Source organism: Moschus berezovskii, chromosome 8, assembly GCF_049115385.1.
Source record: "Moschus berezovskii isolate FMDL1 chromosome 8, NW_MosBer_1.0, whole genome shotgun sequence".
Classification (NCBI taxonomy): Eukaryota; Metazoa; Chordata; class Mammalia; order Artiodactyla; family Moschidae; genus Moschus; species Moschus berezovskii.
In genome coordinates, this window is record NC_142467.1 from 90,496,101 (window position 1) to 90,514,436 (window position 18,336).

The 18,336-nt window shown below is 38.4% G+C and overlaps 1 protein-coding gene across 2 annotated transcripts in view; it reads right to left on the reverse strand.

Annotated features, from left to right (window-relative positions):
• The window catches only part of FNIP1 (folliculin interacting protein 1), a 116,237-nt gene that overhangs the window by 64,518 nt on the left and 33,383 nt on the right, over positions 1–18,336 (reverse strand). For both annotated transcript variants that reach the window (XM_055430400.2, XM_055430399.2), the window contains exon 2: positions 5,639–5,765. In XM_055430400.2, coding sequence (XP_055286375.1) covers positions 5,639–5,765 — 127 coding nt within the window. The remainder of the gene's footprint in view (positions 1–5,638; positions 5,766–18,336) is intronic.

The window sequence follows — 18,336 nt, forward strand, 5'->3', positions numbered from 1 at the left end:
TATGCAGAATACATCATGAGGAACGCTGGGCTGGAAGAAGCACAAGCTGGAATCAAGATTGCTCGGAGAAGTATCAATAATCTCAGATAAGCAGATGACACCACCCTTATGGCAGAAAGTGAAGAGGAACTAAAAAGCCTCTAGATGAAAGTGAAAGAGGAGAGTGAAAAAGTTGGCTTAAAGCTCAACATTCAGAAAACGAAGATCATGGCATCTGGTCCCATCATTTCATGGGAAATAGATGGAGAAACAGTGTCAGACTTTATTTTTTTGGGCTCCAAAATCACTGCGGATGTTGACTGAAGCCATGAAATTAAAACACGGTAGTACAGCCACTATAGAGAACAGTGTGGAGATTCCTTAAAAAACTGGAAATAGAACTGCCATATGGCCCAGGTAATCCCACTGCTGCGCACACACACCGAGGAAACCAGAACTTAAAGAGACACGTATACCCCAATGTTCATCGCAGCACTGTTTACAACAGCTAGGACATGGAAGCAAACTAGATGGCCATCGGCAGATGAATGGATAAGAATGCTGTGGTACATACACACAGTGGAATATTACTCAGCTACTAAAAAGAACGCATCTGAGTCAGTTCTAATGAGGTTGATGAAACTGGAGTCTATTATATAGAGTGAAGTAAATCAGAAAGAAAAACACGAGTATATTAATGCATATGTATTTTTAAATTTAAAACGATGGTAATGACAACCCTATATGCGAGACAGGAAAAGAGACACAGATGTAAAGAACAGACTTTTGGACTCTGTGGGAGAAGGTGAGGGTGGGATTTGAGAATAGCATTGAAACATGTACATTCAGTTCAGTTCAGTTCAGTCGCTCAGTCGTGTCCGACTCTCCGCGACCCCATGAATCACAGCACGCCAGGCCTCCCTGTCCATCAGCAACTCCCAGAGTACACTCAAACTCATGTCCACAGAGTCGGTGATGCCATCCAGCCATCTCATTCTCCGTCGTCCCCTTCTCCTCCCACCCCCAACCTTTCCCAGCATCAGAGTCTTTTCCAGTGAGTCAACTCGTCGCATGAGGTGGCCAAAGTATTGCAGTTTCAGCTTTAGCATCAGTCCTTCCAATGAACACCCAGGATTGATCTCCTCTAGAATGGACTGGTTGGATCTCCTTGCAGTATAAGGGACTCTCAAGAGTCTTCTCCAACACCACAGTTCAAAAGCATCGATTCTTCGGCGATCAGCCTTCTTCACAGTCCAACTCTCACATCCATACATGACCACACGTTACCATATGTGAAATAGATGACCAATCCAACTTCGATGCATGAAACAGGGCACTCAAAGCCAGTGCACTGGGACAACCCAGAGGGATGGGATGGGGAGGGAGGTGGATGGGGGGACACATGTACACCCATGGCTGATTCATGTCAATGTATGGCAATAACCACCACAATACTGTAAAGTAATTAGCCTCCAATTAAAATTAATTAATTAAAATATATAAGTCTAGTTAACATCCACCATGATGCATAGTTATAAAAATTTTTCTTGTTATGCAATCTTTTACATTTTAGCAACTTTCAAATATACAATAAAGTGTCATTAACTACAGTGATCACAATGTACATTATAGCCCCAAGACTTATTTTATAACTTGTATTTTGTACATTCTGATGCCCCTTCACTCATTTTCTACACTCCCCACACCCTGTCTCTTGCAACAACCTATTTGTTCTCTGTGTCTGTTGGTTTAGTTTTTTTAGGTTCCACGTATACGTGAGATTATGCAGAACTGCCTTTTTGTGTCTGACTCCTTTCACTTGGATAATGGCCTCAATATCTATCCATGTTGACAAAAACAGCAAGGCTTCCTTTTTTTATGGCTGAATTATATTTTTATTCATTCATCCATTAGTGGGTGCTTAAGCTTCATCCATATCTTTGCTATTATAAATAATGCTGCAATAAACATGAGAGTGCAAGGCACATATCTTTCCAGGTTAGTGTTCTTATTTTCTTCTGATAAACACACAGAAGCAGAACTGCTGAACCATGTGGCAGTTCTATTTTCAATTTTCTGAGGAATCTCCACCTTGTTTTTGATTGTGGCTACACCAATTTCCACGCCCACAAATAGTGTACAGGGGGTTCCCTTTCCTCTACACCTTCATCAACATTTGTCATTTCTTGTCTATTTGGTAACAGTCATCCAACAAGGTGATACATCACTGTGGTTTTCATTGCATTTCCCTTATTATTAGACACTGAGCACCTTTTTAAGTATCTGCTGGTCAACTCTATGCCTTCTTTGGAAACTGTCCATTCAGATCTTCAGCTCACTTTTCAATTACATTGTTTGCTTTCTGCTACTGAGTTACATGAATTCTTCATATATATTTGATATTAACCCCTTATCTGATATATGATTTACAAATACCTTCTCCCATTTGGTACGCTGCCTTTTCATTTTGTTGATGGTTTCCTCTGCTGTGTGGAAGCGTTTTAGTTTGATGTAGTCTCATTTGTTCAGAAAAGGCAATGGCAAGCCACTCCAGTACTCTTGCCTAGAAAATCGCATGGACGGAGGAGCCTGGTGGGCTGCAGTCCATGGGGTTGCTACTAGTCGGACACGACTGAGCGACTTCACTTTCACTTTCACACATTGGAGAAGGAAATGGCAACCCACTCCAGTGTTCTTGCCTGGAGAATCCTGGGGACGGCGGAGCCTGGTCGGCTGCCATCTATGGGGTCGCACAGAGTTGGACACGACTGAAGCAACTTAGCAGCAGCAGCAGCAGCAGTCTCATTTGTTAATTTTTCCTTTTGTTATCTTCACTATCTGCCTCATGCTGCTGCTGCTAAGTCACTTCAGTCGTGTCTGACTCTGTGCAACCCCATAGACGGCAGCCCACCAGGCTCCCCCGTTCCTGGGATTCTCCAGGCAAGAACACTGGAGTGGGTTGCCATTTCCTTCTCCAATGTGTGAAAGTGAAAAGTGAAAGTGAAGTCACTCAGTCGTGTCTGACTCTTAGCGACCCCATGGACTGCAGCCCACCAGACTCCTCCGTCCATGGGACTTTCCAGGCAAGAGTACTGGAGTGGCTTGCCATTGCCTTCTCCAATCTGTCTCATATCTCCCCCACGAAAAAAAAAAATCACAGCAAAGACAATGTCAAGGATTTACCTCTTGTTTTATTCTAGGGGTTTTATGGTTTTAGGTCTTAACTCTTTAATCCATTTTGAGTTAGTTTTTGTGTACAGTATTAAGAGAGCAATCTAGTTTCATTCTTTTGCATGTGGCTGTCCAGTTTTCCACCATCATTTATTGAAGAGACTATCCTATCCCACTGTATAGTTCTTGGCTCCTCTGCTACAAGTTAACTGACCATATATGGGTGAATTTATTTCTGGACTCTCTACTAAAGTGACTTTTTGGAACATAATAAACCAGATCCCTACAATGGTTTCCCTCTGCACAACATATAATCTAAACTTCTAATTCAAAGACCTGTAAGGCCCTAAATACTCTGGCTCCTATTCTGCTGCTGCTGCTGCTAAGTCACTTTAGTCGTGTCCGACTTTGTGTGACCCCATAGACGGAAGCCCACCAGGCTCCCCCGTCCCTGGGATTCTCCAGGCAAGAACACTGGAGTTGGTTGCCATTTCCTTCTCCAATGTGTGAAAGTGAAAAGTGAAAGTGAAGTTGCTCAGTCGTGTCTGACCCTTAGCGACCCCATGGACTCAGCCTACCAGGCTCCTCCATCCATGGGATTTTCTAGGCAAGAGTACTGGAGTGGCTTGCCAGTGCCTTCTCCGGGCTCCTATTCTACCTGTCTCCAATTTCATCTCTCAACTAATTTACATACTACTTTACTATCATTCCAGCCAGACTGGTCTTGTTTTACAACCTTCAATTCACTGAGTTCCTAAGTCACTCTCTAAAATGCATTTGCTGATTCTGCTAAAAGGAATACTCATCTCCTATACTATGCCTTTAATTTCTTCAGATCACAAGTTGAATGTCACTTCCTCACTGAGACCTTCCTTAATACTCCTACACCCAAACTGATAAGAAATAGGTACCTTCCTGTGGAATCTCGTAAGAATTCTGTATGTTTCTTTCACAGCTGCTATTATTATTGTTGTTGTTTAGTCTCTCAACTGTGTCCGATCCTTGGCAACCCCATGGCCAAGGACCCCAAATAGCACGCCAGGCCTCTCTGTCCTTCACCATCTCCCACAGTTTGTCCAAGTTCCTGTCCATTGTATCACTGATGCCATACAACCATCTCGTTCTCTTCTCCTTTTGCCTTCAATCATTCCCAGTATCAGGGACTTTTCCAATGAGTCGGCTGTTCTCATCAGATGACCCAAATACTGGAGCTTCAGCATCAGTCCTTCCAATGAGTACACAGGGTTGATTTCTCTTTGGAATTATTTATTTGTTCAATTTTTTCCTCTGTAAGAATGTCTAATTGCAGGCGACAAGAGAGATACAGACATAATCTCCAAGTGCCTAATGCTTTGTACATACTTAGTTATCTGCACAACTAAATAATACTTTAAGAAAATGTTGCAATTTTTTTTGTCAGACTGAAAAAAAAAAAAATCCAGATAACAGCTAAAAAATCTAAACAAAGCACAATCTCCACAAAACTAAATGTGTTACTGATCAGAGGAACATCAAATAACCTGACAATCAAAATAACTCAAAAATCACCAAGTACTTATTACATGACACTTAAATAGACCATGAAGATGCTATTCTAGGTAAGACAATAGACCACATGCAATAAATCAGATTTTTCTAAGAACACAAAACCTCAAGTACAAACTCCCAAGTAGCTGTATGCCTATTAAAAAATAACTCTTTGTCTATTATAAGTCAATTCTATTGGTAGACAAATCTGCTGTTTGCCCATTAAAAAACAACTCTTTGTCTACTATAAGTCAATTCTATTGGTAGAATAATCTTTCCCAAAGTATTCTGCTTTGAGTTGTTTACTGAAATGTTAGTGAAAATTGTCAATTTAGGGGAGGAGAGAAAAGACAGCTCCAGGCTTCCATTTCAAGATTACAGATCCAGGGGATGGAGAGTCCTTATGCCTGAAAGGGTAACAGAAGTAGCAGTAGCAAAATGACAGCAATCACTTGCATTTACTTGGATGACTAAGTGAATGGCCATGTACTCCTGCTAAACTAGTAATAAAATATTTCAAAATATGATATTCAAAGCCAACAGAATAGACATTCTTGCTACTGCTGTATTAGAATGGGAAAATATGATGGACTAGGGCCTAAGATTTAACTTGCTTTGTACCTTCAGACAAATAATGTCACCTCTCTGGTCACACTTTTCACAACTATATAAGATGGAGATTTGTACCACGTCCTCTTTAGGAATCCCTGTAGCTCTAGTCAAATCTCACAATACAAGTATATAAGTAAATGTCAAACTAAAATTTTCTCTGGTACTAGACCAACGCAAATAAGGCAAATATTTTTTCCTTTAAAAATTCTCAAAATCGGTGCTCTAAATTTTAATAACATGCTAAAAAGGTTTTATATCGACAAAAAGTACCATAATTGAAATTTGACTCACTCTGTCTTGATTAGAATATTTGACATTAAATTTGAACCAAACCAATAACAATGCTCACCGATACTGATATGTCCTCATTTTTTCTCTTAACACTGGAGTCAAACAAGACATTTCTCCCTCGTCTTTCACAGTCTTGATATACAATCAGTCGAATTTGGCTTGGATCAAACTCTGGCAAAGGCCAACTTTAAAGAAAAATAAAGATTCATTAGAATTACTTTAATAAATATTCCACATAAACACCTGGAAATACAAACCTATATAATGAAACCCAAAGTTGTAGTACTGCTGCTCAAGGTAATACAAGAAAATCTTTATATAAAATACTACCATTTAGTTTAGAGCTGAAAATTGACACAGCTATGGCACTTTAGGTTAAAAAGAAAGAATAGCTGTGGCAAGTATCATTCAGTGTATATAAAATATAGTCAACCCACATGAATCTAAATACAGCTAATAAAAATATGTGAAAACATTTACTATAATGAAAATATATACTTATTTCATGGCATGGACTCAGATGGCATGAGATTAACAATCCTTATTTTTAAATACTTTTGTTACTGTTTCTTTAACATGGAAATGAAAAAAACAGCTCCAGTTTTCAGTTTAAATAACAAAAGCTAATTACTTATAAAACAAAAACAAGTAAAAAGGTGGTGAACATCCAAATGGGATAGAAATTCGTCATATATAGTTGATATGAGTGAAAATGGCATAATCTTTTTGGAGAATAGGTTTTAAAATATATACAGTAATTAGACAACATTTAGTAAAAATTAAGTTGACCCAGCAATTCTATTCCAGAAAAGTATGCCATTATACAAGAATGTTCACAGCAGCACTGTTCATAATCGTTGAAAACTGCAAACTATTCATATACTTACCAACAGAATGGGTAAATATTCATACTATGAAACATAACACAACAAACATAATGAATGAACCTCAGTGCGGGCAAAAACATACATAGACCATGAGCAAAAGAAATTAAAACAATGACACACATACACACTGTAGTGTATTTGGCCATTTATAGAAAGATTCAAATCAGGTAAAGTTTTATCAAGTGATGCATATTTAGTTTTTAAAACTATCAGGAAAACAAAAGAAATGATGGCTTCAAAAGTTTGGAGAGTGGTTACAGCTCAGAGTTAGGTGAGGGTGGTGAGATTTCACCAGGAAGGGACATACCATGAGGACTGGGGCACTGATGATGTTCTATTTTGACTGGATAATGTTTACACAGATACAGTACCAAAAAGAAAAAAGAAAAATGCCACTGCATTTGTCCTGTGTACTTTTATACAGGCATTGTATTTCACAACTTAAAAACTAATGGAGTGAGATGAGGAGGAGAGGAAAAGAGAGAAAACAATGAATTGTATGACAGAGATACTAATCTCATAAACTGCATGCACTACATCTCACAGGACAGCTGCCAACAAAGAAGAGAACTGTCATTCCAGGAGCTGCCAGTTGTTTAGTTAGGCTAAGTGGTCAATTCCTCACAATTCATCAGTCACAGCTTTTGATTACATTCCTTCATTTCCTTAAGAGAACCTTAACCCTAACCCTGGAGAAGGAAATGGCAACCCACTCCAGTGTTCTCGCCTGGAGAATCCCACGGATGGGGGAGCCTGGTGGGCTGCCATCTATGGGGTAGCACAGAGTCAGACACGACTGAAGCGATTTAGCAGCAGCAGCAGCAGCAGTACTTCCCTGGTGGCTCAGTGGTAAACAATTCACCTGCCAATGCAGGTTCAATCCCTGAGTTAGGAAGAGCCCCTAGAGAAGGAAATGGCAACCCACTCCAGTATTCTTACCTGAGAAATTCCCCATGGACAGAGAAGCCTGGTGGGCTTAGAGTCCATGGGGTCGCAAAAAGTCAGACACAGCTTAGTGACTGAACAACAACAGCAGCAACTCTAACCCTTATCAATGAATGTTAAAAAAAAAAAATCCATAACTGGTAACATAAAACATCTTCACCCCAATCTTGACAGAAAATATAATTTTAGTTTTCTTCTATTTAATCCTTAGCAAATGTCTATGAATTGATGAAAAACTTATCCTGGACAATATAACTAAACCAGGGATTCATCCTTAGATCACAATGATTTGCATCCCACTGAACAGCTTTTATTAAACTGTGCTTTGATGTTATGCAAAGGAAACCATAAACTGACAGACTGATACAGAAAATCAGGAGGTTGGTCTCAAGAAAACTAAGAAAGAGGAGCACTTTGGAGAGGAAGAAGAAATATCATGGCTGCTACTAAAAAGTATCCACTAGTTTTAGAAACAAAGAAGTCACTGGTGACCATGATAAAGACACTTCTAAGTACAGGGGTCAGATTGCAGAGATCTGAGGACCGAATGAGGGTAGAGAAAATAGAGATTTTAAGACAAACGTCAAAGAAAGTGAAAAAGAAAAGGAATCACGAAATAGAAGACAGCTATTTTGTTATTAAAAAGGACACGTGAACACGTTTACATATTGATGACAGAAGTGTGAAGTGGATGGGAGAGGAAAACTGACAAAGTAATGTGTCTAATGGGCTTCCCTGGTGGCTCAGAGGGTAAAGTGTCTGCCTGCAGTGCAGGAGACCTGGGTTCGATCCCTGGGTCAGGAAGATCCCCTGGAGAAGGGAATGGCAACCCACTCCAGTACTCTTGCCTGGAAAATCCCATGGGCAGAGGAGCCTGGTAGACTAGAGTCCATGGGATCGCAAAGAGTCGGACACGACTGAGCGACCAACCACAACCACAATGTGTCTAAGAAGTGGATGAGGATAGAATATAGAATACAGGTGAAAGAATTACCGCAAAAGAAAGGATAACCACTGCACTGGGGCAAAAAGAAAAGATGGACACAGATCACAGATAAAGGAAGATTCACAGGTATGAGTGTAAGAATGGGGGAATTCATATCTAGAAGCCCTATATACTTTCTAAAGCAGGTGAAGGAAAATAAAGAACAGGCTGTAAAATGCAGGGACAGCAGACAGCAAAAAGAGAGCAGTCTTTGTAGCAAAAGAAAATGTGCTGCCTGGGAAACATAAGATTTCTTGGAAATTATGAAAGTCTACCTGAGATTGAAGACTATGAAAATATACCAGTCACAAATTACACAGTTGGGTCATTTTCTACAGCAACCATTCGCATTCATGTGCTTGGATTTGAATCAGATTGAGACAAGTTGCAATCAGGGGATATGGGTTCAATCCCTGATCAGGGAAATAAGATCCCACATGCTGTGGAGCAACTAAGCCCTATCAACAACTACTGAGCTGGTGCACTCCTGCCCTCCACAACTGGAGAGCCGACATGATGGAACTGGACATTTTATATGGATGAATTTTATAGTATGTGAAATTTACTTCAATAATAATAAAAACAAGTTAGAATGCTTTGCTCCTTTTCTTATTTAAGTATTTATAAAGTATTCTTCCAATGAGTACATGGATTAAACTATCATATTCCACAATGTGAAAAAATAAAACACAGAAACTTCCTTTGATAAGTTTAAAGGTATGCCCATCAACTAATGAATGAATAAACAAAATGTTATACCTATACAATGGAATATTACTTGGCTATAAAAAGCTGCAATATGGCTGACCCTTATAAACATTAAGCCAAATGAAAGAATCCAGACACAAAAGGCCATACACCATAAAATTCCATTTATTCCCTCTGACTTGTCCAGAATAGTCAAATCCACTACTTGACTATTGACAAAATCCACTATTGACAAATTGTGTCAAATCCACTACTTGACAGAAAGTAAATTAGTGGTTGCCCAGGAGGGCTGGCAGGGGAGAAGAGAGATGATTGCAATGTATAAGGAGTTCTTTTTTTTAACTGAGGTATAGTTGATTTACAACATTATACAAGTTTCAAGTGTACAACATACTGATTCAGACTTTGTAAAGGTTTTTCTCCATTTTTATAAAACATTCCTTGTGCTGTACAATATTCCCTTGTAGCTTACCTATTTTATATGTAGTAGTCGGTACCTCTTAATTCCCTACTCCTAATCTTGTCCCTCTCCTTTCCCCACTGGTAACCACTAGTTACCACTGGTAACCACTGTATTTCTGTGAGTTCATTTCTTTTTGTTATATTCAGTAGTATGTTTTATTTTTTACATTCCACACATAAGTGATATCATATAATATTTGTCTTTCTCTCTCTGACTTCATAAGCATGTGAAGTGATGAAATGTTCTGGAATTTGATGGCAGTGATAGCTGGATAACTGCTTGCCTACACTAAAAAAACCCACTGGATTGTACATAGTTAAAACGTAAATTTTACAGTGCATGAAATTTATCTCAACAATAATAAAAAGAGTAAGAATGCTTTCTCCTGAACTTACCTAAGCATTTGTAACTTAAAAGTGTTCTCCGTTAAAATACTACACAAAAGCTTAAATTCTAAAGCTTCTGGAAACATAGAGTATCTATACAATCAAGGGATGCAAAGAATTCTTATACAAGACACAAAAGTTGTTATGCATAAAAAATTTGATAAATTGGACTTCATTAAAATTTAAAACCTGCACATTAAAAGGCAAAGTTTTTTTGAAAAGGTCAGTCATAAACTGGAAGAAAATATTTACAATATATATAAAAAACACAGGACTTGTAAATAGTCTATACAAAGAACTCCTATAAAGCAGTTAAGATGAACCATTTGTCCAATTTTAAACTGGGTGAAAGGCTTGGGCATTTCACATAAGGAGTATATGAATGATGAAGGAACAAAGCATATGGAAAAGATGCCAGCAATATTAATTATCAGATAAATGCATATTAAAACACTTCCACAAAAGACTAGTAACATTTGTTGTTGGTAAAATATGAGGCACATGGAATCTTCCACATTGCTGACAAGAGTGTAAAAGGGTACAACCATTTTAGAAAAAATTTTGGCAGCTATAACCAAGCAATCCTTTTCAAAGATGTTTACCCAGTAGAAATAACAACATATATTCAAAGAAAAGTTTTTGCAGCTTTATTCCTAATGGCAAAAAAACTGGGAACACCCCAATGACCATCAATGGGAAAATGGATAAACAAGCTGTGGTACATTCTTCCACTGAAATTCTGTGCAGAAATAACAAGGAATGAACTACTTACTAGTCATAACACAGATGAACTCTGAAACAATGCTGAGTGAAGAAAATCTAGACACAGAAGCATACATATTGGTAATTCCATTTATATGCAGTTACAGACCAGGTAAAAATAATCTATGGTGATAGAAATCAATGCAATGCTTGGCCAGGGGCAGAATGGAAGGGGATGGACTAGAAAGGTTTTTGGAGTGACTGAAATGTTCTACGTATTTACTGGGGTTGTAGTTAAACATATGCATAAATTTTTCAAAATTAATCAAATTATACACTTAAAATGTGTGCTTTTAACATAAATTGTACCTCAATCTTTAGAAAGGAGGATTATGGGGAAAAACCACTATACATACAGTGTATATGCTGAAGTTGAAGCTCCAATACTTTGGTCACCTGATGTAAACAGCTGACTCACTGGAAAAGACCCTGATGTTGAGAAAGAATGAAGGCAGAAAAAGAGGGTGACAGAGGATAAGATGGTTGGATGACATTACCAATTCAATGGGCATGAAATCGGGCACACTCTGGGAGATGGTGAAGGACAGGAAAGCCTGGTCTCAAAGAGTCAGAAATGACTTGGCAACTGCACACACAAACACACACCATTGCGCACACACACACACACACACCACTGTGCATGTGTGCGCGCGCACACAGACATATGCTTGCCCGGTGGCTCAGACAGTAAAGATCTCTAAGAGTCAGACATGACTAGGTGACTGCATGCACGCACGTGCGCACATGCATGCACATGCGCACATGCACACACACACACACACACACACACACACACACACACACACACACGCTTCCCTGGTAGCTCAGATGGTAAAGAATCTGTCTACGATTCAGGAGACCCAGGTTCGATCCCCGGGTCAGGAAGATCCCCTGAAAAAGGGATTGGCTACCTACACTCCAGTATTCTTGCCTGGAGAATTCCATGGACCGAGGAGCCTGGTGGGCTACAGTCCATGGGAGTTCCAAAGAGTTGGACATGACTGAGTGACTGACACTTTCACTTTTCATAGTATATTTATATTATTTACATTTTAGACATCTCACTAAAACAAGAGATTAAATATTTACCATCCTCAGAAGCACAATGCCAGGCCCTGGGACTATTTCTGTGCATTCATTCACTGACTTAAAAGCATTCATTAAGTATGAACAGAAAAATATGACTGTGAAAGATTCACAGTCTAATAGGAAGACATAAATAATTTTATCACAGTGATACAGCCTGTAACTGAGGCAAGATCATAATGTAGACAAGAGATCTGCATAGGAAGGTCACGTACGGACTCACTGAAGAACAATAATAAATGATATATAATGGATAATAAATAGTAGGTAACAGTTACTATCTACTGTATACCAGTTACTGTCCTAAGGGCATTACATATGTTAGTTCATTTACTCTTCACAGCATCAATTCATCTTTACAGCTTCATTCCTATTTTACAGGCAAGAAAACTAAGGCATAGAGAGATTAAGTAGCATAGAGAGATTAAGTAGCCTGCCCAAAATAACATAGCTAAATATACACAGTAATTGGCAAAGTTCAGTTTAGATTCCAGGCACTATGCCTCTGGAATCCATGATCATAACCATTATTCTCTACTATCAATGAAGTACTTAAAGACTGTATGAGCTTCAAGTTGAGAAGAAGGGTATTCTCATCCCTGCAAGAAGAAAACATCATACACTATAATTCTTAGTGACCCTAGCTTTGGAGTGTGCAGTGAAGTAACAAAAGCTGGAAAGGTAGACTGGAGCTAGATCAAAACTCAGAACTATTTCACACAAACACATAAGGACTTCATTCAGACAACGAGTAAACAGGGTGTTAAAACGACACTAAGATCATTTGTGCCTTTTAGAAAATCACATTTACAAAAACTTTGAGAACTGACTAGAGAGGAAGGTGTGGAATTAAGAATAATGTTCTAACTTGAACCAAAAAAAGCACTGCAGACAGCAAGGGAGGGAGCCAGATGTTATTCAGGAGACCAAGAAAGGACTTGGAGACTGGAGATAGGGAATGAAGGAAAAAAAGGATGCCTGATTCTCAGGTTTCAGATTTGATGAAGAGAGTAGAGAATACGGGAGGGAAAGCAAGTTTGAAAGAAGGGTGTTTACAGATTTAGTTCAGTGGGCCTGTGAGATGCTACAGAAGAAACACGTCTGATATTCTGATGAAAAAAATGCTCTGGAGTTCAGGAGAAAGGCTTAGACTAGAGTTCGAGATACAGGAGTTACTGATATACAGTTGGTAGTGAAATTATTCAGGGAGAACATATGAATGGAAAAGAGAAAAGATACACATAAACAACAAGTTCCTACACAGAACTACATTCAAAATCCTGTATAAATGATAATGGGAAAGAACATGAAAAAGTATGCCTGCATGCGTGTGTGTGTGTGTGTGTGTGTGTAAACTGAATCACTTTGCTATACACCAGAAAAACGGAAAAGAGAAAGCAAAGAATCAATACGTTAGAATTTTACGACATAGCAATATCTTAAGGACAGAGAGTAGAGAAATCAGGAAGATCAGTAAACACAGACCACAAAAGAGAACAGAGAAAATCAATGGTAAAATATTATTTCAAAAGTCAAGGAAGATGAAGATGAAAAAAGGAACAAGGCATAGTACCAAAGGCTGCAGAAAAGCCAAAACATTTATAAAGACTACATGCATCCATAGGATTTTGTAATTTGGTGGTCTTTGGTACTCTTGCAAGAACCATTTCAGTGCAGAGCTGGAGTCAGGGTAGTTACACAACAAGAGCAACTAGAAAAAAGAACTGAGAAAGTGAGATGGTAAGTATATTACTATTTAGAAAGGCTTCCTTTTAAAAGGGATAGAGAGAAAAATAATGTGACCATACAAATAACCATCTAAACTGTAAAATTTTGAAAGCAAAGTAAGTAGTAGCTCGCTCAGTCGGGCCCGACTCTTTGCAACCCTGGGAACTGTAGCCCACCAGGCTCCTCCGTCATCCATGGGATTCTCCAGGCAAGAATACTGGAGTGGGTTGCCGTTTCCTTCTCCTTTGAAAGTAAAGCAGGGCCCTAAATGCACAAAAGACACCTGAGATTATCTTGGGCAACCAAGATCTATGGTCACCCCAGATAAGTAGAAGAAGTAAGGCTACAAATGGCTATTTCTTAAATGAAAAAGACATATACAAATATATATTATTGCTTGCATTTATGTATGTATGTATCTATCTACCTAAAGGAAAAAGGTACATACTTAAAGGCATGTATTTCCAAACTGAATGGAAGAAATCAGCGAAAGAGTCTAAGCGAAAGAGTCTAACTGGACTGCTACGTAAATCAATGAAATTAGAACATTCCCTCATACCATATAGGGCTTCCCTGGTGGTTCAGACAGTAAAGAATCCACCTGCAATGCAGGTTCAATTCCTGGTGATCAGGAAGATCCCCTGGAGAAGGGAATGGCTACCCACTCCAGTATTCTTGCCTGGAGAATCCCACAAACAAAGGACCCTGGAGGGCTACAGTCCATGGAGTCATTAAGAGTCAGATACGACTGAGGAACTAAGCACACATGTACTCCATACCATGTACACACATAAACTCAAAACGGTTTAATACCTAAATATAAGACATAACACCATAACCAGAACAAAAGCTAAACATTGTTTGACACAAACTGTGGCAAAATTTTCTTAGATCAGTCTTCCAAATCAAAAGAAATCAAAGTGAAAATAAACAAATGGAGCCTAGTGAAAGTTGCTCAGTCATGTCTGACTCTTTGCGACCCCATGGACCATACAAGTCCATAGAATTCTACAGGCCAGAATAATGGAGTAGGTAGCCGTTCCCTTCTTCAGGGGATCTTCCCAACCCAGGGATTGAACCTAGGTCTCCCACATCGCAGGCGGATTCTTTACCAGCTGAGCCACCAGGGAAGCCCCAAATGGAGCCTAATCAAACTTAAAAGCTTTTGCACAGCGAAGGAAACAATCAACAAGACAAAAAGACAACCTACATACTGAGAGAAAAATACTTGCAAATGATGCAACTGACAAGGAACTATCATCCAAATTACACAAGCTCAATCATCTCAATATCTAAAAAAAAAACAAAAAACAAACAACTCAATCAACAAATGGACAGAAAACCTAAACAGACATTTCTTCAAGGAAGACATACATTGCATCAACGTGGATGAACCTAGAAATTATAACACCAAGGGAAGCAAGTCAGAAACAGAAAAATAAATATCATATCACCCAATGCAGAATCTAATTTTTTTTTAATGATACAACCAAACCTATTTACAAAATAGAAGCAAATTTACATATATTGAAAACTACTTATGATCACACCAAAGGGGAAATGTGGTAGGGAGAGATGAAATCAAAAGCCTGGAATTAACATACATACACCACTAAACAGATAAGCAACAAGGACCTACTGTATATCACAGGGAACTCTACTCAATATTCTAGACGCGAGAGACGCCCGGCTCCCGGCGGCGCAGACGCGAGAGACGCCCGGCTCCCGGCGGCGCAGACGCGAGAGACGCCCGGCTCCCGGCGCAACCGACCACGTGCAGAATCGTGGCTGAGAGGAGCTGCCCCGCACCCAGGATTAGGGCGGTGGCCGAGAGGAGCTGTACCACGTCCAGGAGGCGGTGGCTGCTTGGGCACCGGAGGGCCAAGAGGAGCTGATCCACATTCAAAGCAGGAGGGGCAGCCTTGAGGAGATACCCCTCGTCCGAGGTAAGGTACAGCGGCTGCGCCTTGCTGGAGCAGCTGGGAAGAGGTACTCCACGATCAAGTGGAATATAAGAATCCAGTGTTCTGGGGAGGAAGGAACAAGATGGCGGAGGGATAAGACGGCGAGACCACTTTCTTCCCCACAAATTCATCAAAAGAACATTTGAATGCGGAGTAAAGTCCACAAAACAACTTCTGAATACTGGCAGAGGACATCAGGCTCCCAGAAAAGCAGCCATTGTCTTCTAAAGGAAAGAGAAGAAATCAAGCTCCACCCACCAGAACACTGACACATGCCTCCCTAACCAGGGAACCCGGACAAGTCACCCGTCCAACCCCACACACAGCGAAGAAACTACATAATAAAGAGAACTCCACAAACTGCAAGAAGAGGGAAAGGCCACCCCAAGCAAAGCAATATAAGCAAGATGAAGAGGCAGAGAAATACCCAGCAAGTAAAGGAACAAGATAATTGCCCACCAACACAAACAAAAGAAGAAGATATAGGGACTCTACCTGATAAAGAATTTCAAATTTTGATGGTGAAAATGATTCAAAATCTTGAAAGCAAAATGGAGTTACAGATAAATAACCTGGAGAAAAGGATTGAGAAGATGGAAGAAAGATTTAATAAGGACTTGGAAGAAATAAAAAAGAGTCAATATACAATGAATAATGCAATAGATGAGATCAGAAACACTCTGGAGGGAACAAACAATAGAATAACAGAGGCAGAAGACAGGATTAGCGAACTAGAAGATAAAATTGTAGAAATAAATGAAACAGAGAGGAAAAAAGAAAAACGAATTAAAAGAAATGAGGACAATATTAGAGACCTCTGGGACAATGTTAAACGCTCCAACATTCGAATCATAGGAGTCCCAGAAGAAGAAGACAAAAAGAAAGACCATGAGAGAATACTTGAGGAGATAATAGTTGAAAACTTCCCTAAAATAGGGAAAGAAATAATCACCCAAGTCCAAGAAACCCAGAGAGTCCCCAACAGGATAAACCCAAGGTGAAATACTCCAAGACACATATTAATCAAATTAACAAAGATCAAACACAAAGAACAATTAGAAGCAGCAAGGGAAAAGCAGCAAATAACACATAAGGGGATTCCCATAAGGATAACAGCTGATCTTTCAACAGAAACTCTTCAGGCCAGAAGGGAGTGGCAAGACATACTTAAAGTGATGAAAGAAAATACCCTACAGCCCAGATTACTATACCCAGCAAGGATCTCATTCAAATATGAAGGAGAAATCAAAAGCTTTACAGACAAGCAAAAGCTGAGGGAATTCAGCATCACCAAACCAGCTTTCCAACAAATGCTAAAGGATCTTCTCTAGACAGGATACACAGAAAGAGTGTATAAACTTGAACCCAAAGTAATAAAGAAAATGGCTACGGGATCGTACTTATCAATAATTACCTTAAACGTAAATGGGCTGAAATTTTCAAAAAGGCTAGGAAACAATTCTCATAGCCATCAATAGTTCAGTGTTGAGTTCATGAATAGTTTTTAAAGTTTGGGACAAACTGTAGTATTTGCTATTTGAAGTACTATTTGAAATTGGCATATTACGATGTAACATTGATCTTCATTTCCAACTTAAAATGCCTAAAAATGCCTAACAGATTTTTAGATTTGTGAATTTTAGTTGAAATGTATTTTACGATGTTACTAAACCTGCAGAAATATTGAAATATTTCAGAGAACTTATTCACTGTACATTTAATTTATTTTATTTATAAAAGTTATGAACTGTAGAAAGTTTTACTTGTTGGGTCAAATGCTTGTTGCTTCAAATGCTTGTTGCATTTGAAGTGCTAGTTACAAGAAAATCAAATACCTTCAATGTATAAATGCTATTAAGTTTTTAAAGGACTCTGGAGTATAAGTAAGTTTGTTTAAAGAAATTTAGTCTATTCAACCTGAATCAGCTCTGTCAAACATTAATTAAAAGCCTCATTTTAAATAAATAAATAAATAATGGTGGTGGGAGGGAGGGTTGGGAAGCTGGCTGGAGGTGGAGGTGGTGAAGTTTATAAATCTAATTAAAAATGAAGTTGCATTTCCATTTTCCAAATCCACCCATCCACCAGCGTACTGTGTCACTAGACATTATGTACGATTTTACTTTGCGACAGAAACCATTACATTTAAAAATTCATTACAACAAGGTGAGTTAGACACATGATGGATGCAGCTTTAATTCTGCCATATATTATTACAGTTAAAATGTAAATGATGAAAAATATTTTGTGCTTATCAGCATTTATGTGGAAATGTGTTTTACAGTGATATATGATGTTATATTTCTATTATTGTGATAAAAAAGCAATACAAAAAGACGAAGTGTTTATTAAAACATGAAAAAAAAAAAGAAATAAATGGTTTTGCAGCACTGAAGAAATTATAGAAAGTAAATAAGCTAGATCAGACCTGTTTTATGTAGTAATTTTATAGTTTATTTTAATTATTTCAGTTGTAAAATATTGTTATACTGTTAATTAGTTCTGATTGTTCATATTAAACTATTGTAATGCAAAAAAATAAATAAAATTAAAACAAAACAAAACAAAAAAAAAATATTCTATGATAATATGTACGAGAAAAGAATCTGAAAAAGAATGAATATATGTACATGTATGTGAATCATTTTGCTGTACATCTAAAAATATTACACAACATTGAAAATCAACTATATTCCAACGAAAATAAAATAAATTTACAGGAAAAAAAATATTTTAAAAAGACATAGAGATGAAAAGATGCTCAACTTCACTAATTATTAGAAAAATGTAAATCAAACAACAAAGAGGTATCACCTCATACCAGTCAGAATGGCCATCACCA